The sequence below is a fragment of the Crinia signifera genome, chromosome 4, assembly GCF_055691185.1.
Source record: "Crinia signifera chromosome 4, ASM5569118v1, whole genome shotgun sequence".
Lineage (NCBI taxonomy): Eukaryota > Metazoa > Chordata > Amphibia > Anura > Myobatrachidae > Crinia > Crinia signifera.
This window is the reverse complement of record NC_139220.1, coordinates 23633115-23654703: the sequence shown is the minus strand read 5'-3', so window position 1 is coordinate 23654703 and position 21589 is coordinate 23633115. Positions and strand designations below refer to the sequence as shown.

Sequence of the window (21589 nt, the reverse complement as noted above, 5' to 3'; positions counted from 1 at the left end):
TTTCTAACGATCCTGTAAATTAATGGGGCACGAGCCACCAAAATTTGCATAATTCCAACTCTATCGTTCTTTTCATTTTTTAAGGTTATTATTTTAGCAAATCTAAGTATGTGATACAAAATAACAAAATATATTGCTATAAAATTCAGAAGCAATCCCAAAAAATAATTAAATAATTACAATAGAATAAAAATACAGTATACAGCATACCCAATGATTTCTCAGAATCTCAAGGGTAAATTTACTAAGATGGGAGTTCTACTGAAGATGGGATTTTACTGTAGGTATTGTTTTGTTAAGGCAACATAAATGATTATCCTGCAATACTATTCTTTCTCAGATTTGTAATGTTATACTGAATTTTATCAATTTAATCTATCTATCTATCTATCTATCTATCTACCTCCATGATTCCTGATAATATAAATGCAACACTGATGTATTAACTGCATTGAGAGGAGTCACTTTCTAATCAGCCAATCAGGTACTGCTAGTTAGCGCTGCTCAATGACATCATCATTATTAACATTGTTCCGTGTTGCACTATCCCTTGCAGTCATGTCTCCTGGAAGGTGCAATACATGTTTGTGTCCAATTTGACATCAGTTGCAATTGCCAATCTACTAATATTTACACATATTCAGAACATTATAAGGGAACCAGTTAACTGTATATATATATATGTGGAATTGACCGGTCTATATACAAAAATATTTTTGCCAGCTTTGCTAAATAATTTAACAGTGTTCTATCTAGCTATCACAATCAATGAGAACCATTGGATCAGTATTATACGGTCTCACAGAATAATTCATAGAGTAGTGTACAGTGGTGCACCATTGCTTTATATGTTTTGTGTTGTCTGTCAGACTTAAAGTTACTCGTCACAACATTACCAGCTATTTTTCTTTACTCAAGCGTGCCCCCAAACAAAGGAGAGTACTTTTTCTTGGTTTTTTTCATTGTCTTCTACTCTCAGGGGTGCACCTCCACATCTAAGATTTTTTCCTGTATTTACACTGTATAATACTTTGTCTACTGTGGAATGAAATATTAATTCATAACTATTGCCTTCTATATACCTTCACATCTTTTGAGTGCAACTTGTGCGTGGGTATACCTCCTAATCCCCCCCTCCCAACCTTCATATCAGTTGCAATTGCCTGAACACGCGCTTACTGTACTCAGTTGACACTTCCGAACACTTCCCACCCCATTCCCATCACTTTAACTGTAAGGAGCCAAAAGTATTTATGTTCATATTAATCATATCAATGTTTTACATTCACATTCATGTAGTGTGCCTGTCTTTGTTATAAAAATGTGTGTTGGATTGGTGGGTCAGGACAGCAGGGAAACAGAGATGAACAAACTTTTACAGGAGTATGTTTTAGACTTTACAGGAGTATTTTTTTAGACTTTTTTTTAGACTGCTGTTAATTTTGCACCTCAGTTATTTACTATTATGTGTATTTAGTTCTTGCCTGAAACTCTCATTCTACATTTGAGGCTACAGCTGTCCTGCAGTGATTGTGGCCAAGATCATGAAAGCATCATAAAAAAAGCATGATAAAATCATCACAACAGTCAGTATATGCCCTTGTCTTCAATTTACATTATCAATTATACTTATGATTAAAATTTAATAATCATAGAATGCCGTACTGAGAATTAGTACATGTCAGAGGCAGAATTTCCACAAGGCAAGCTAGGCACCTACCTAGGACCCAGCAGGTCCGAAGAGGCCCCATAAAGATATCCTGGCCATCCAAAACATTCCCAGAGAAGCATTGCGCAACTACTATGTGACGCATGACATCACATGGACCCTGCCTGCACTCCCAAAATCTTTTTGATGTTCTTTGATAGGATGAAAAAAATTGGACACATAAAATAGTTTCATCCACTGTATGTGGGCAATCAGGTTACTTAAAATGTGACACATATATTAAGCCTACTTCCAAAAGACCTAGGGGTTAATTTACTAAGATGGGAGTTTGATTGAAGATGGAATGTTGCCCATAGCAACCAATCAGATTAAATGTATCATCTTCTAGCACAGGGGTCTTCAACCCATGGCCCGCGGGCCACAAGTGGCCCGCCGAGTTGTATTAGGTGGCCCGCCAGTGAATTGCGTTTTTTTTTATTAAATGCCGTGCTGATTTAAAAAAAAAAATCCTTCCGCGCGCTGTCCCCTTAGCAGTGGGACGCGGCGGAGGTGGATATGCTGGCTGGGGCAGCAGGACTGTGCGCAGACATGCGCATTGTGTACTTCCTGACGCCGCGCACCCGTCCCGCCCTTGCCCACAGCCGGGAGACTGGAGTGAGTGTGACAACCGCCGGCAGCCGCACACCTGTCCCTGCATGCTCCTTGGCTGTTAAGACAGCCGACGCCGCCAGCAGCAGCAGCCCTCTGAAGGAGACCTCTGCAAGGGACACTAAGGCAAGTGTCTCAGTAGAGGGTGATGCCGGCTAGCTACCGCGGTGCTGACTATGGGGGAGGAGGGGCTGGCAGTGCAATGTGGCCCTGTGTATGGGGAGGGTGCTGACTATGGGGGAGGGGGGGCTGGCAGTGCAATGTGGTTCTGACTAAGGGAGGGCTGGCATGCTGTGCAATGCAGTGCTGACTATGGAGGGCAATACTAGGGCATTTTGTGAGGGACACTACTGGTGGCATTTTATGAGGGACACTACTGGTGGCATTTTATGAGCGAAACTATTGGTGGCATTTTATGAGGGACACTACTATATGCATAAGCAGGAGTATTGGGGGCCTTATAGTGCAAGGTGCAATGGGCATCATGGTGTGAGGCATAATGTGCAATGGGCATCATGGTGTAATGGGCCTTCATGTTTATATGTCACTGTGCGGCCTTTAGACAGCCAACTTAAGCGTGGAAGGACAACAACCATTCCTGCGGTAATCAATGTCTGGTCATGCAGGTTGCAAAAGTGAGGTGTCAGGTAATTTTTTTCCTACTAGTTCACTAATTAGACCATGCCCCTTATAATTAGCCCACACCCCTTTTTGGGGCGCGCGCAATTTCTTAAATGCCAAGTTATGTATGTGGGGCTGTATTTTTATTCTGTTCGCACTGGGACCCTAATTGTTTAGAAAAAGCCCTGGTGCAGACTATATATTGGGGGCAGGGTTTATGTGTATGGGCAGCTGTGCCAACTATCTATGCGGGGGCTGTGCTGTCTCTATTAAGAGCTGTGCTAAATACCACAGTAGAGCTTAGTGGCCCTCGGGCTTCATTGAATTTTTAATTGTGGCCCACACTGTCTTAAAGGTTGAAGACCCCTGTTCTAGCAGGTGCCAAATAAACAATACAGATGGAGCCCCTTTCATCTTTGTGAGAGCTGGAGATAGAATCGCCAGCCATCGCCAGCTACCAGGCCCCGGCGTCCGTCGGAAGGGGTTGGGCACACACGAGATGCTCACGTGCCCCATTCTGATGGAGCTCCCCACTGCTGTCCACTGCCTCCCAGTCCGCATCGCCAGTGCCTGCAAACCCCCTAACCCTGGCCATCTCCCTGAAGCGGAGACGGGCAGGATTTCCGTCGTCCAGCCGCTGAGTGACTGGGACGCGTATGCGTTTGAGACGCACGCGCGTCCCTATCTGATGGAGTCCCTCTCAGCTGGCGCTCACCAGTGGGGATATTCTGGCGGGTGCTGAGTCTGAATGAGAGGGGCTCCATCTGTAAGTAGAATTTAACCAGTTGCTATGGTCAACATCCAATCTTCAATAGAACTTCCTTCTTAGTAAATTTACCCCCGAGAGCCTAATTCAGGTTTGTACTTTATTGATGCCGCCTGCAATCAGAAGCAAAAATATAGTGCTATGGATTGTTTGAGGAGGGCCCCAAACGGGTATATTGCCTAGGGTCCCATGAGGTCTAAATCCGCCTCTGCTACATGTGTTTGGCTTTTAATATTATTTGTTACAGTATGTAAATTTCTTATTGGTAAAATGCATCTAGTATCACTGTTCACATAATGTTCTCTGTATGTAAGGTCTTCAGTTGTACACTTTTACAGAATAACTTACATAGATGTATTTGAGCACTTTGGTTTCTTTTCCATATATTCTTTAAACCAATAATATTGTACATTCCTATGGAGTGATAAAACCATATTAGGTTGCCATATCAGCTGTTTGTTTTACATGGTGTGCGCTGTCTGCTGGTATTTCCCAATCTTGGAGCCTAATCTTTAAAAATTATATATTTTTTGTGATGAGGACCATGGGTGTGGCCATGCACCCTTAAAATGAATTTGAGTACTTTAAGCGCCTCCCCAGCCACACTGTGCTATGTTCTTGGTTTGAGGAGAAGAGCTGCTGCAGATACTGCTTCCAAGTTATGGGGGGACCAGGGCCCCCACTGGGCCCCTCCATCAGCACTTTTCCTCAAACCCAGCACACGCTGCAGTGTAACTAGGGAGGCACCTAAAGTACTATTTTTTTCTACATTTATTTTTAAGGGTGCATGGCCACGCCGCTCATGATTAGGACACGCCCCCACAGAAATACCATGGGCCAACCAGACTCTCTACTGTCCTGATAAGGACTATACTGTAGCTACAGTAAACTATTACTTAGTTCAGCAATGCTGCTCGTATCCGAATTACTATTTGGGATCACTGGGATTTAAGGTTTAATATTGTTTTTCTCAAAGAAGATTTGTGTTACCACAACTCATATGTAGAAAATGGGATTATTATTATTATAATTATTTTATTTAGACAGTTTACTACATGTCTATACAGCTCAAAACTACCCAAAATGGGTCCCAGTTATTCGGTTGATAGATCTCCGGTAAAAGTCAATACAGTAGGTTGGCCCCAAATGGTCATCGTGAAATATGTCAACAGGTTCAAAAGTCAACTGGTAAAAGGTAGATGGTGCTTAATGTTGATAAATTCAAAAGTTCAACAGTTTCGAGAGGTCAACACACACAGATGGTCAACACAAGTTTCAACTTTTTCATTGTTTACCATCCACATGGACAATAATTGGAAATAGTAACCTGTGCTGAGGTGTAGAAGTGGTGGCGCAAGGCAAATGACCGAAGCGTGGCGTGTGAAGGGAGCCCAGGAGTATACACGTCTCCACTTATTTGGCTCAGATATGGTGATACATACAAAATTACACATAAAATACTTGTGTCCACCATTTTATGTGTTCATTACTTTCATATCAACCTTTTGACTCTATCTGCCTTTTGGGGTTGACCTATTGACTATGTTTCTACTGTAGATCTTTTAAACCACACCTATATGTGAAAGGCTCAGATATAAGAAATAGGGGGTTATCCAGACCTGATCACTGATCTGCTAAGTATATATATATATATATATATATATATATATATATATATATGGGAACAAAGTACAGTGCGCAGTAGGGTAATTCAATGTACCAGTATAAATACCAGTCCTTTGGTGATCCAATGTAAATGGATGACGGTGGGTTAATCCTCCACACACAAAAGTTCACAGCGCTTTTGGCTTTTAAAGCCGGCAGCTCCACACAATTTATGAACCAAAAGGTTCTTCCTGGATCCAACAGGTGGTTTGTATCTGAAAAGATATGGTGGGCGCGCCAATAGTGCAAAATTATCGCTGGTACAAAAGTATATTTATTTAAAAATCACATAAAAACACAGGGAAGGGTGACGTACCACAGACGGCGGCAAACAAATAGCCGCGATTCAGACAGCATATAAATCACAAGTTGGAGTAGTTACACTCTCTCCTGGCTCCTGGCGTGACCGTGGAGCCAGGAGAGAGTGTAACTACTCCAACTTGTGATTTATATGCTGTCTGAATCGCGGCTATTTGTTTGCCGCCGTCTGTGGTACGTCACCCATCCCTGTGTTTTTATGTGATTTTTAAATAAATATACTTTTGTACCAGCGATAATTTTGCACTATTGGAGCGCCCACCATATCTTTTCAGATATATATATATATATATATATCAGAAAATAGTCAGGCGGCACTCGAAGTCTTGTAAATCATTGGTGTATTAAAGAAACTTCAAAGAAGTGCCGCCTGATTTTTTTTTGCTATTATTTGGCTGTTGCCCATTTGGGAGGGCACCGGAGCACGGGAGTGCCGGAGGTCATGTCGTTTGCTATATATATATATATATATATATATATATATATATATATATATATATATATATATATATATATATATATATATATATATATATATACACACATATATATATATATACAGTTTGACTACAACATTGAGAAAAGTCTGATATGGTAAATAAGATCTAAATGGTCAGGAAATGCCTGTGTAACTTCCTTTGCATAATGCAATTCAAATGATGGTGAGTTTTAAATATAAATATTCATTTGATTCTCTTGAAATTAACCCTTGCTTCATGCTCTGAGCAGGCTGACCTTGGTGACAAGGATAATTACAGTATGTATGGTCTTTAAAAATGAGTATGCAAATGTTATACACAACCTTCCTTTACTGTACTTAAAGTTTGAAAAATACTCCCAGGCTGTACAAAGGAATACATCAGCACATACTGTACAGGGGTCTTTAGCAAAGCTCAATCATTTAGCTCTTGGAAACTGTCAAATTGCATATCATATAATATTCTTGATTGAAATACCTTGACAATCTGGTTTATAATTAATATCCGTCTAAGCTTTTTCTATGTCCATAACTGCCAAAACATTACATTGCAAATTTGAGACATTGAAGTCCAGATTCTTTATTGTACAACACATGTTCTGATCTGTCTACGGCTCTACGCCATATCCATTTGGTTCAGGAAGCAGGATTTACTTATTTTTGACTTTTCGACTGACAAGTCCAGTGTGGGTTTGTAGGTCTACCATTAGCATATTCTACACTTGGTCCCATCTCCTTTAAGGTAAATTATGTATTTTCTTTCATCCAAAAATGTAGGCCACTGATGTAGCTGTCACCTTCATTAATTAAATCAGCCCTTCTGCCTAGTTTGGTATTTTGATACATAATTTTTAATTTTATACTGTATGTGTTTACTTTTGAGCGATATCTTTTACGGTTTCGCCTAAAGTGGATAGGGCTTTAGGAAATCAATCGAATGGTGGAAGATCTAGGAGATTGGTTGCATTGGAGGGGGCCTGCAGAGTTACCCGGGGCACCGGCCCCGGGTAACTCTGCAGGCCCCCCGAGCCCTCCACCCCCCCTTCCTGACTGACTCTCCCCCGGCCTCACTGACTCTTTCTGCCCCCTCCCCCCGCCACCATCACCACCACCACCACCCCAGGAAGATACAAGTTGGTGCCGCAAATGGCTGCCTAGGATCTGTGCACTCAGCCATATGTAACCCCGTGTCCCCTATGTGATAACTGTACTGTCTCTGCTTTAATTGCAATGTTTGTGCTCATACTGTTACTGCTACCTTCCACAGCTACTTCAGTGACCAGTGGCGCCGCGGATGGCTGCCTAGGCGCTGTGCTGATCGGCGGGCTGCATTCCCCACATGTAATGTCTCAATGTAATGTATGTAATGCCCCCACCCCCCCCCCTTTTTCATCCCTGCTGATGCTGCACTGTATATCCACAAAAAATTCCTAGTGTGCGCAAGCACACATGGCCAATAAAGTTGATTCTATTCTATTCTATTAAGTGGAGTAGAGATGGACACGTGACAAGGGTGGAATGGTTGGGGAGCATATGTTATAATAATAGGGTGACTGAGATAATTGTTAACAAGAAGAGTGTAGGGTGATATGTGTGAAAAAGGCAGTGAAATATTACTATGCAATTTGGGTGTTGATGTGTGATTTAGGAAGTCATAGGAGGATTTGGTAATAGGTGGATTTATCCTTTAGGTTTCCAACTGTAACCTTATCAATTTTGATTTCAAAACTACTTCAAACTGGAATTGAGTTCATTCCAAGAGTACTTAAAGGAATCCAAAGCACTTAAAAAGACACAAAGGGGGACATTTACTAAGATGTGTATTCTACTTCACATGTCATCAGGGCCGGCGCCACCACTAGGCAGCTCTAGGCATTTGCCTAGGGCGCCGGCCACTGGAGTGCGGTACTGAGCCACCAGGCAGGTACCATAGTAAGTTTAAACAGTGCAGAAGCTGAAAGGGCCGCCCGGAACTCATCCCAGCAGGGTCAGGGAGTGGGGAGTAGGTGAGTGATACGATGCCCCCCCGGCAATCCCCATGCGGCACCCACCTGCAATCCCAAGGCACCCCGCGACCCTCTCCCCCCCGGAGCGTGGTAGTGCCGCGCTGAACCTCTCGGAGCGCGATATTGCCGCGCTGAACCCACACTGGAGTGCAGTAGTGCCGCGCTGAATCCCCCCCGGGGAGCGGGCGGCGGGATTTGCCTTGGGCGCAGACGGTGCTTGCACCGGCCCTGCATGTCATGTTGCTATGGGCAACCAATCAGAATCTACTTCTTATTTATTTAGCACCCTCTAGAAGATAGTAGACAGGATATGATTGGTTGCCCACAGCAACATCACATGTGAAGTAGAATACACATCTTAGTAAAATTCAAAGAAGAGTGCAGTGGTTTTTATTGAAAAGTTGTCCATAAATATGTGCAATGTTTGTAATATTTTTAAATTCATTAGACAATGAGTAAATTGTGATTATGAAACTGGAAACTTACAAAAAAAAGTGTAATTATTTAAACTGATTAACAAATAACTACAATATTCCTAAATAAAATCATACAGAAAACACATAGGGTCAGATGTACTAATCCTTGGAGAGTGATAAAGTGGACAGAGATAAAGTCTCAGAAAATCAGATACTAACTACCAGGTCACATGATGTATTTGTAAAATGGCATCTAGGAGCTGGTTGCCTGAAACCATATCTCTGTCCACTCTTCAAGGCTTAGCAAATACATTATGCCACATATACTTATCCCATAGGCTGGAAGCAGGTATTTAACTTTCATTGTACTAAAGAAATACAGATGGGACCAGCCTCATTGCATATCGCAAGCCGCCCTGATGTGGCAGCTGGTGCGCTAGAGATTATGGAAGAGCGAGCAACTCACACGCTCCCACGTCCATGCCAGGAATGAGGAATGCGGGTGGCGATTACCACACCAGGAACTGCTCCGGAGAGAGCGGTTCCATCTGTATTAGTACAGTACATTTACTAAGCAGTGATTTACAAAACTATGGCATCTTCAGCAGATTCAGCTGCTGGACTGGAGACAATAATATGAAAGGGATAAAAATGGCCTGTTTGTATATCTCCTTTAAATTCAGCACCTAAAACCACAAAATAATTGACTGCTTTAGTAAATGTACTGCTTTAATTAATTAGTAAAAATATTTGGCTGGTTAGTTGTTCTCAGGGCTGTCGAGGTCTGAATGGGGCATGGGTACTTTGAAGGAAGAGGGCATAGCCAAATCTTGGTGTCACGGCCACATCCATAGTTGACCATGGCACATCCAACAAGCCAGGCCTGGGCAATCAACAACTCCTGGCACCACAGATTGCTATGGCACTTTGCATTCCACATATTACTTGCAGCGTGGCGCCAATAAACCTCAGAAACATAGTCACTTGTTATGCCCAAAAGTGAACTATCCTTTATAAATTGTGTGTGTTTGTGTGTGTGTGTGCGGGGGGGTGGAACCTGTAGAACCTCCACAGACCAGAACACATCATCATTTTCTGGACAAGGCAAGGAGGTTGCTGGTTATTGTCAAATTTCTCTAGGTGGATTTCTGTGGTTCTGTGTATATTTTGCACATGGGGCTTGATTAAGATGTGGTTGGAGTTACATAGAACCAGCAGAGAAGCTCTACTGTGGCAAAAAATGTCAGATGCGCTACACATCCTGTTGCAATACTGATCTTAAGTGCATCCTAAGATGCAGTTTGGGATCATCTCCGACAACATCAGTGGCTGCATGACCCATAGGGTCACGCAATCTGGCCACAACAATAGCTATCAAGAGACCAGGAAACATATTCCCTCTGATGGAGATACTGGCCTCAACCGTCCCCCAGCAATGGAGGCTACACGTGTTTCGCCATCCCCTTCCCACCCTCCAAATAGCAGAAGACTGTCAATCACTCACTGTCTGCAGCCATCCTGTGTTCTGTGATGCAGAACTCATTCAGGCACATACTAAACATTTGTACTTTGTGCATGCATGCGCTGAAGTCACACGCGGGCACACACTGGGCATGCGCACACCCCAGTTCCATACTGAGATTCTGGCATGAGGTGCATGGCTGCATGTTATACCCCTGCCCCATCTCTCTTGGACACGATCAGTGCACAGAGAGAGCCGCTGGACTGTGCACCAATTGGGAGGCAGTGTCCACTCCCAGTCGGCCCTGGTTGGACTAATCGTCCCACCTGGCCATCGGCCCTTCTGGCATTTGGATGGTAAAAACTTTTCTTTTCTAAATAAATGAAAATACATTTATATTGATTTAGAACTTTTTGGGTATTGATGTTTATAGTGGAGAATCGGTCAACTTTTCTATGGATGCATGAAGCATCTATAGAAGGTCAGTGTTATCTCTGCTTATTAACTAATGAGTTATACGGTACTTATGTATTATCTGGGCTCCCATGTTAAATTCACCCCATTTTTTCATATCCCTACTATCCAACTACGCATGGAGCTGATTTTATATAGTGTGGCGAGCGCAGCGAGCCACCGTGCCCGAAGCGTGGCGAGCGGACGCGGTCCCATAAGAAAAATGGGAGCCCAGATATTACATAAGTACCAGTTATACTTTTTCCTTCAGTTAAACAAAGCAGGACGGACAGTGGAATTTAAATGTATAAATTATGGGTATCTACAAAGGACTGTGATGTTAGCATATTGTGTAAGTCTTTCAATTTTCAAAACAACTTAATTCAATCAATCAAAGATTGCTACATATTACATGACCCGTCCAGAAATGTGTTTCTTCTAAAATTTACTGTGAAAACAGTATAACAAGGTTGTTTTAAAAGTCCACAACTGTCTCAATAAATGTAGTCATAAATGACTGACTTGGATAAATAAACTCTCATATCGGCTGTAATTTTCTACATATGGAAAAAAAAATAGTGAATTTTGGACTTTATATAATAGAAGTTAAAGATTATACTGTTATTTAATATAAAATTGTCCTAAAAAAACGCGCAAGTCTTAAATGACCATAGCAGATGTCAGGCAAGTCTAGAGGCCGCTAGTTTTGAAATGTGATTTTCTTTTTTTGGATTTTCTTTCATTTTAAATAGACAGCTTTTTGGGGAAAACCTTTTTCCTTACACTGCAGAATGTTCACCAAACAGGCTCAAGTTATCACATTGCTGGCAAGGAAATATGTTACAAATTACAATGATATTTTAAATGAACACATGGGCAGAAATGTCAAACACCACCAGACAATGAAATGTCTCCAACTCTTAAGCATCATCGATGCGGACTGCACTTTTTAATGCTTGTGTAGTTCATGCTTTTGAAATGTGGCTTCATGTTTTTGCAATGTGACACAACAGGAGGTACCCTGAAACATTAGATTCACTCTCAGATAGTTTTGTTGTGATATATACATTTATTAGTATGAACATACCTCTGAAATAAAAGTGGTTCAGAAGAAGAGAGACATAGCAAAATGATAGGTGGTGGAATTAGTTCAACACATATTTGCTATAAAACATTTTATTTGTGATAAGTGTGTCCAAAGGATCCAATAATTTGACAGTGTAGTGTGCACACATGTTGATCTCTCCCAATTATTTGATATATCCAGAGGGGGTAAGTCATCTGCAACAAATTGTGCCTGCAGCTGTGAATTTTCAACTGAAATGCAGCTCAGCCAATGATGACAAAGACAATATTGGGGGAGATTTATCAAAACTTAGAGATAAAGTCAGCTCCTGGCATTTTTCAAAAACATCCTGTAAAATGACAAAATTTGGTTGGTACTTTATCTTGATCCACTTTGGCTCTCTCCAAGCTTTGATAAATCTCAGCCATTGTCATCTAGGAGAATCTGTCACTTCCACAGAGTGGAGGCAGCCATTCGGAGGCGAGCTTAAACAAAATACTCAATCTATTTTGTGTATTCCAAGTGACTGACTTTTTTCATGTTCATTCCAGGGGATCTCGGAGTGTGACAGAAGTCGAGAGATTCATGGTTCATGTTGTGTCATCAGAGTCCTCCTCCTTGCTGCCCAATAACATAATTTGGCCACAATGACAGGAATATTACCATCATGTCCTTGGTCTGCCTACTTATTTAGGGAATCTAGTCTACACTCTTGGCAATCTGAGTGAACTCTGGGAAAATCAGAAGTCCCAAACAATTTGGCAAACAGGAATTGAATTGATAGACTTCATTTACAAAATGGCTGCCGCAACTGTGTTTCGGCAACCGAAGCACTGTAACACTTTATATAGCTATGCGTTTTACATGATTAATATTATTAGAATGTTATTTCTTTAAAAAATAAATAGGAAACCAATAAAATTAGACAAATATTAGATTAAATGGATTAGACATGAGTTAGAAAGTAAGTAACGAATATGCACTTGGTTGCAGTCTAAAGTGTTGAAATTAAATACATTGGTGATGGATAATTCACAGTCAATTTATTCATATTGAAAAATTATTTTAGGGCCACACCATTTAATAAATGAATAAATCTGTTTACATTTGCTTCCAAACAAAAAGCAGCATTTCAGAATATTGCTCTTTTTACACCAAAAAGTTTTAAATTTCACATGGAACACAGAACTTACACCAACAACAACAATTACAGGTACACAATGCTTTCCTTATCATCGTTTTATAAAAAAAAGTGAAAGCCATAACCATATCCATCTTTATATTTTTCGTGAACACTTAATTTGTCTATTTACATAGAACACAGAACAGGACAAAAATCTCTTTTATGGTAAAGGGAAACTAAAGTTTTTACATTGCAAGTGCTCCCTGATCTTCTGATCATTATACCTCATCAAAAGAAATCAGAGAAATTGTATTGGTACAAGTTTATCAAGGCATATGGCCTTCCACAAGCATTACGCTTTCAAAAAGGCAACCAAAGCTTTAGACGATCTCAGGAATATAGAATAGAATTAATAAATATATTTGTAACATTATTAGACTTTCCTACAAAAAATTATTGATCGGCATTAAAAGTTTCTTCTTATGGGGCAAAATATTAAAAAAATTAGTCTTGAACATAAGCCACATGCTGAATAACAGAAAAATTCAGGATTTGGGGCCCAATTTAGAGATGGACACAGAAGCCCCTGCAGCTGCACATATGGGGGTCATTCTTCGCCAATTTTAAACACTAGTTGCTACAAAGTCCTTCCCATGTAGGTTTCACTGTCAGCATCTGTACATGGAGTTATGCACGCGCTGTCCTTAGGTGGTTGCACCAACAACATTTGCACAAGCTTTACCCATGTATGGCCTCCAAAGCAAGTGGTTGACCCTCTGTCTGCGCAACCACTTACACCAACATGTATGTGACACCCCCATAACATGCCCATATGACAGACCATATCCATACTTGCACTTAGACACCTCCCATCATTACCCAGGAACATTTACTACATTTTCCATATTATCCTTTAATGTGCATGAAATAAGAATTGTAACTCTTCATGAACACATTCGGGACTCATCCATGATATGATGTAGATGCAATAGAAAACAAAATGTTCCACTATATCTGTCATTGGCAGTGTGTACCCCTCTGAACCAGTCCCTTTGCCTTTTAAAAACTAGTGAGGTCATTCTGGTTGATTCGCAAAGCTGCAAATTGTGCAGCTTTGCAAGCCAACTAAAAGCCACCCCCATGAAAGCCCGCCCCCCATGGATGCAACCCATGCACACTGCCCCCAGAACTGCCCGGTGACTATGCAAGTCGCCATGTCCTTTTGCACACAGAGCATTCACATACATAAATGTTTATGCACATTTGCATTAGTAATGCATCCCCATGTGAATGCGTGGGGGAACGTACAGATCTGAATGACCTCCTAGAAATATACCATTATAAGTAGAGATATGTGCGGACCCATATGTTTTGGATTTGGATCTGGATTAATTTCATTTTGGTTTTACAAAACTCAAGTGTAAAAAAATAAATAATCATTGATAAAAATCAATAAAAACAGCTGAAATCATGTAATGTTTGCATACCAAAATGCTAAATTAAAATTTTAAAATCCAAATTCGGAACCATAGAAAAGTCCAAAAGACGGATCTCCTCAAAAGATCTGGATCAGCTTTTTATTCAGTTCAAATCCACAATATTGAAAATTCTGGAGAACTAAACCACACATCTCTAAATATAAACCATAAAAATATACCTTGACACCCTAAAAAAACTTCATAAATTTCATGTACTAGGGTGGTTCAGTAATAAGGATAACAAGACCCCCTCATATGTGTAATGTTCTTGGTTTCATTATAATTTCCCAGCAGGCCACAGCAGATAGACTTCTGCTTGTCCTAACAGCCATTAGACTGAGTCATATTGTCCCAACATCAGGTTTAAGATGATGAAGCTGTCAGAAACATAGTCAAACATTAAGGTTGTGTGATCAAATTTGTGCATCTAAAGGGCACATCAGCAGCTGAAACACATTGCCAATTTGCCAATGACAGGTTCAAGAGGACCATTAATCCAGCAGGCCAAGCACATCCACCACAGACATTGCACCAAACCTAAACCTGTTTCTATGACTTGGGGCTGATGTATTAATATACATTGCCGCCCGGGTGCCTCGATGCCAGTGCATATGTACTAACATATGCGGCTGGCATCGCGGTGCGGTGACGGAGGCCCCCGCGATACCTGTAATGTGGTGTGTGGGGGGTCTCCGTCACCTCCTGGGCGCCTCCTTCTCCCCTCATGCCGGGGACAGCTAACAGGCTGTCCCCGGTGCCTCCTCCTCCCCCACTGCAGCCTGAAGGACGTCTGGCTGCTTTACTAGGGGGAGGAAGGGTTAAGACAGAGGGAGGGGCAGAGGGGGGTCAGCCGGTTGGTGTCGGGTGGCGATAGAAGCCCGTAGGCTTCTAGAGGGCATCGCCACCGAAAGGTGGCGAAACCCTGCCCTGCGGTAACGTGTCGGCGGGGCATTAGTTCATATGAAAATGTGGTAAAACGGGGGTTTTACCGCATTTTCACCCCTTGATGTCATCGTACACCTCAACAAGTTGTTATAATATGACAGATTTGAGGTACAGTCTTATGACGCAGTAATCTACCTGAACTGGCACGGCTGGAAATTGGAAAGAGAACATAGGCCACATCTATCTATTGGTTCAGTGGCCAGGGTTAGCCATTACTGTTTATTTTTTTCTTCTGCGCAGAGCACACCCTAATGTACAGTAATGTGTTGCGCACACCAATGAAAGAGAAAACATTGCACATGTGAGAGGTTAAGTTACCATACTCATTGAGCCCCCCTTGTACATTTTTATAAATTTGGGTTACTACTGTATCTATTTAATTGAAAACAACAGGGTGCGTATCTATAATGTATATAGTGTTAGTGCACTTTGGTGAAAAAAAGAACATTTCCAATACAGCATAAGTTTTACAGTTCTGATTACCTAAAGAGTCATATTGGTATATAAGCTAGCAATTAGATGAAGAATATACTGTACATGGATATTATTGGATATTAGTACACCTCTGTGACAATAAGTGTGTTTATACATGCAAATCAAACAATATAAATTGAATACATAACAATAATCAAAACATTAGAAAAAAAATTGGTTACAGAATGATATGGACATGTAGAAGACCTCAGCATAAATACCAAATAAATCAACGGTATAAAAGTTTGTGAACCTTTATAGAAATAAAGTAATACTGTAAATGGTATGTGATAAGTGAAAATAGGAATTTAAGAACATTTTTCTTTTAAGTTTGTAAACTTTCGGCAGCCACTTGATCACCTTGTGTCACATTGGCCATCTCTTAATTGCCGTATGCTGTAAAGAGAAAAATGGCCCATACTCAGCTGATATACTATGAAAATATGGGGCCGGATGTAATGCCCTGAGTTTGACGGTCAAAATCAGACATTTTTTTAAAGGGGCAGTAACTCGTAAGGCATAGTTTAAAAAAAAGTTTGGCTGGCATATTTTACGGCTGCCAAACTCAGGGTTACAGTATTTTTACAAAAGGTTTATTTAAAATCTCAATTGATGGTGTATTCCATGGACTAAAAAAATGCATTTATTAATAGCCAATTTTATATATTGCTTTTTAAATGTTATTAAATGTGTATTTTAGCCACTTTAATACAAAATTAATTTTCCATATTTTTGAATTGATTAAAACAGATGAAAATCAACCTTTAGTAAATACTGTATGCCCCCTATTGTTATCAATGTTATATATTTAGATAGTTTAGTGGACTGCATTCACTTTTACGTTGTCCATCATTAAATATTACATTTTAAAAATGAAATTTTAAAGAAGCCTGTAACTTACAGCAGGTGGCTAAACAACAAATTAAAATTCAGATGATGGTTTCTCAATTTGTTATACTTTCTCGATCTTTCTTTCATGTAAGTATTTGAATGTTTTATTCAAATTATTCATCTTCCGCAACATTTTTCCAAAAAATTAGGTTGCATGAATAATTTCAGCTATACTAATTAGCTATGTAGTTTCATGCAATACTTTTATAATGTTAATTAGTTGATGTGCATGACATCTGGTTTATAGTAAGTGGAAGAAAAATATTTCTTTACTTACTGATGAATACTATTTATGTTGTTGCCTGCTGCTACACAAATGTATTTGTTTTTGTAGACTCAGGTGTAAATTTACAAAAAATTTAAAGAGGTGAAGTTTCCCATAGCAACATGATAAAACACAGAAATACATAGAAAGAATCTGAATGGTCGCTATCACCTCTTTTCATAAGCGTTAGTAAAAGAACCCATGAGAATACTATAGTTATGGTTATATTAAATAGCTAACAGAGAAGTAACAATTTCTTAAGAAGAACCTAGACCTAGAAGAGGGATTTTTATAATTTTCCATAAGCAGGTCCAAAAGGTAGGCAGGCCAGTATGTTGAAACATAAGATAAACAGTGTTCTTTCCAAAACACTACTGTAATTAAACACTCCCCGGTGTGCGGTATAGTCTGACACATAATCTGCCCATCCAGACTTTTCTTTCAAGAGTATAATTAATTATAGAGAGCGCTTTTTAACTCAGAAATATATAGCAATTAATTACTGTAACCCCAATGTAACAATGAAAGGCATTAATTTGATATATATATATATATATATATAAATAACTAAATATAAAGTGCCCACTGACATAATTTAATTGTCTAAATATCCTAATAAGGAGAGACTTTTTGACTTAAAATAGATCAAGCCTATTCTAGATTTACAAACTAATGGTTGAGCATAACGTCTGATGAACTTTTATATATATATTTTTTGATCCACTAATACTTGTGGTTGCACTGGACTATATACTTTCCTGAATTGTTGCTATTAATTCAAATGTTTTGTTTCATATTTATATTATTATAAATTTAATGTCATTCATTGTTAAATTGGGGTTACATTAATAAATTGCTACATATTTCTCAGTTAAAAAGCGCTCTTTGTAATTAATTATATTTGTTACATTAGATTGGTCACCAGTAGACTAATTGGGAGCTGCTAAAAAAAGCGATTAGTGAGCAGTATTTTTTAGATTAACATCAGGATATTAATTTTTCATTTATATTGTATATAATTTAATTTATAAATTGTTGGTATACTGTAATTATATTTTGCACCTATAATTTCTTTATCTTTGTTTTTTTAAGAGCCTCATTTGGCACCACTAAGTATCTCCAGTACCTCCAATAGTCATACTGGACTGCATTCAAGAGTCAAACCAGCCAGAACTATGCATGTCCAGTACCTCCAAGAGTTATACTTGACAGATTTATCCATCTACAGTTCCTCTAAGAGTTATACCGGGCTCTTTTGCCTCCTATACATCAACACTATTTACTCAACCCATTCACAGTCATAATTGATGGAAGAGAAATGATTGACTGAACGTTTGTCTAGTCGGGTCGATTTGCATTGAAAGTGGAAGGTCATGAGTGATAATCAGTGGTTCAGAAGTGTAAGGGCCTTTGTTAAGAAGGTAATGGGAGGGCACTGAAGAAATGTTTGCCTTGCGGCTAATAAATTGTCAGCTATGTCTCATGAGTATAAATATTATAGAAATTAAACAAAGGTGACAAGAGCATTATATGGTAAAATATAAATAAATACAAAATATATGTAAATCAAATATGATTTTGGCCTTCCTCAAAACTTGGCACAGCTTTGTGTTGAACACCAGTTTCTCAGCATTTTATCGAAAAAAAAAACTGTAAAGTTGCTAAATATTTGTAATTATGAAAAATTTAGCAAAATAAAAAGTAATGTATTCTCTATTAAGTTCTTATAAAAATAAAGAGGTCACTTTTTCAATTTTGTATACATATGAATATTTTCACCCCTGGCAACATACATTAACCCTTTGTATATTATAATGTCATACTGTAGCTGTAATTTTTGGCACTACACAGGCATATCATTTTATTTGAATGTAAAATAAATATTCAATATTACTCCCATGTTGGGGTGGCAGCTCTGAAAAAACTCCATACTTACAATACTTATCACAAGGATTTTCACCACTAATTAGTGGTGCAACCTGGCAGCGATAGTGCAAATGTGAACAAAGTTCACAGATGTACACTAACAGAGGGGTTAAAGGGCTGGAGGAGATGGATCACATTGTATCCCTCTTCACACTCTGGAGTTCCTCTCCCTAGAATGTAGGGGGCATCAGGAACTAACACCATCTATAGTGTTTCAGCTTTTGGAGATTGCTGAAAAATATGTGGCCAAATTGGGCCCTTCTTAATATGTGCGGAAACTAATTATTCCACATGTCTAAATGGTCCATAAAGGATGAAGAATGGGCCTCATACAGTATTCCACTAAATAGGAGAGACATAATTGCATATTCTTCCTGCTTAATATAGGTTACAGATCTCCCTAAATATTCACAGTACTTTAGTTAGAATTCCTTTGTCAAACATTTTTCATATTTAATTAAAAAAAAAAAAACTTGACCGTCCTACTTTTGCCACAAGACTGCTCTCATGGAAGTAAGTGGCTGTATTGGTAAACGACAAAGTTGCTACTTGATAATTGATGCTTTTCAACTTCTAAGTACTAACAATTAATACTATTTTTTCAGAAAAATACACTACGTAGATTTCTTAGAAAATGTTAGATTCTTACAAACTAAGAGCTGCTGTGGCATCCGATGTTCTTTTCCATTTGTAAACATAAAGTCTACTTCAGTACAAATATAATGGGTAACAGAAGTGTTAATAATTATAATAATAAATTAATAATACGAAATAAAAAAAAAACATCTTCTACTGCTTGGCTCTTCCATTTGGCAGATCTTTTAAGATATTCATTGGTTCCAGAAAAGCAGATTGATTGTGTTCATATCCTTAAGGCATACTGTATGCAATAGTACCCAGGAAAGTTCAGAATAAACCGGTTTTCATGCAAGAGAACATAGATAACTATGGCTGAGATGAATTTGAACCATTGTTTACCTAAAATAGCACAGATAGACATATAAATAAAACAAAACACTGTATGGCATAATACCTTTGCTGTATGTTGGCCCCAAGGGATGCATGCATTAACTTATGCGCTACAGGGTTTAAGTTAATAAAATATTTACATCAGTTTACATGTGCTCTCCAACTGGACAGTGAGTAGTTTTTAATGATAGAAAAATTGTTTTCAGCTTAGCTCCTGTAGGCAAGGGTTAATAATATGTCAATGTAATAAATACTATTTTTGAAATGGAATGACACCTTAACACAGCAAGATAATATGGTGGGATGGTGTCTGTACCGTACTGCTTTTCCTCTGATGATCTGCTCATCCTTACTGTAAATTGATTTTCCTATAAAGCTTACGCAGTGTTAAAGACTTAAACAACATCTCAAAGCTCCACCGTCTGATGAGTAATACTAACTTATGGCACTCGGTAAATTGAATAAAAAGATACAATGTGCATTGGCGCAATACACAAGCCATATTACTCTATAAATTTAATTATTTATGGTTTATAAGGCCTGCGTTGCGTATCCATTTCCATGGTAGATTTCTGTTTTGTTTGTATTTTTTATAGATAAAGGTAAGATACCCAATAGACCAAATTAAACAAGCAGAAAGCAGTTGGGAAGAAAATTCGAGAGTAGGAGTCAATTTTTGCAACACGAATATGTATTCTTCCATGTCTCCAGGCACCAGTTCGGCAATCCTCAAAACAGCAGAAGAAACTGGCACAATCTTTACCATCAAGGCACTCATAACCATACTCTTCATCTCGCTCTTGCAAGTGCGTGGCATTATTCATCTGAATAGTGGCCGAACGTGGACGGATATCAATAGTAGGTGCCTAGTATCATATCATCAAGAAAGAAAACAAATGCAGTTTTATTACTCATTCATTAATTAGTACATGAAATAAAGAATAAGCATATTAAATACAATTTTACATTTATTTGTAGATTATTGAAAAATATTAAATTGGGAAAGTAATTTATGTTAAATTTCAGTGCATTTTGTGGTTTATAGAATATAGTTCTTGAGTGGTAAATACATTTAGGGGAATTGGAATGGGTTTTAAATGTGTACTTGACTAGGACAAGCTACCTGACTGCATTCAAACTTTGTACGCTTCTAAGTATAGTATGTCTGGAGTTTATTAGTCAATTAAAGTGTTTCAGTTGAGTTTGCTGAAAATGTGGAAAGCTGCAAATGAAGCACGGGAAAGAGGAAGTCCTGAAGCCACAGACTAAGGCATTGAGGTATTCAACCAAACAAAACAGTGACATCAGATCACTGTGAAACTAATGCAAAAAGATCAGACTATCCCAAAATATCTCTTCAATAATCTCAAGTAGGGTTTTGAAAACGTCTATGTTTTCAATTTTAAAAACATACTATTACCATTAAACAGGTTCTAGCATCTTGTGTGCTACACTAACCCTCATAAGAATGCAGATTAGGAGCTCACTAAAATACAATTTAATCCAGAAAATGGCATAATCCAGCATAACCCACTAGGTGCATGCCACTAATATTTTTTACAAAAAAAATTATATTAATGCTAAACACAATCTAATTTTAAAAAGTATGAGCCCAAGCTTTAAAAAAAAATTACAAATAAGCAGCTACAGTTGTATGTCATCTGTGCTCAATAATCAATATCTAAAAAAAATAGCACTGTTGAGTGAAATAGAAAATGGTAATAATAAATGGTAGTAGTAGTAGTAGTAGTAGTAATAATAATAATGATAATAATAGTAATAATATGGCAATAATTGACTTGTCTTAAAAAATTATACATTGAATCGTTAAGGCCATAAATACATACAAATTCATATGAGCATTTTTTATTTTACGATATATTTTTATAAACAGATGACAGTAAGAAGTTTAAAAGACATCTTCTTTAAGGTTATGAAATAATGGATCAA

General features: G+C 38.7%; 1 protein-coding gene across 2 annotated transcripts in view; it reads right to left on the bottom strand.

The window, feature by feature from the left end:
* Positions 1 to 12589: 12589 nt before the first annotated feature.
* GABRG2 (gamma-aminobutyric acid type A receptor subunit gamma2) overlaps positions 12590 to 21589 on the bottom strand; it is a 132246-nt gene continuing 123246 nt past the window's right edge. For both annotated transcript variants that reach the window (XM_083181410.1, XM_083181411.1), the window contains one exon: positions 12590 to 20505. In XM_083181410.1, coding sequence (XP_083037536.1) covers positions 20230 to 20505 — 276 coding nt within the window. In that variant the 3' untranslated portion in view covers positions 12590 to 20229. The remainder of the gene's footprint in view (positions 20506 to 21589) is intronic.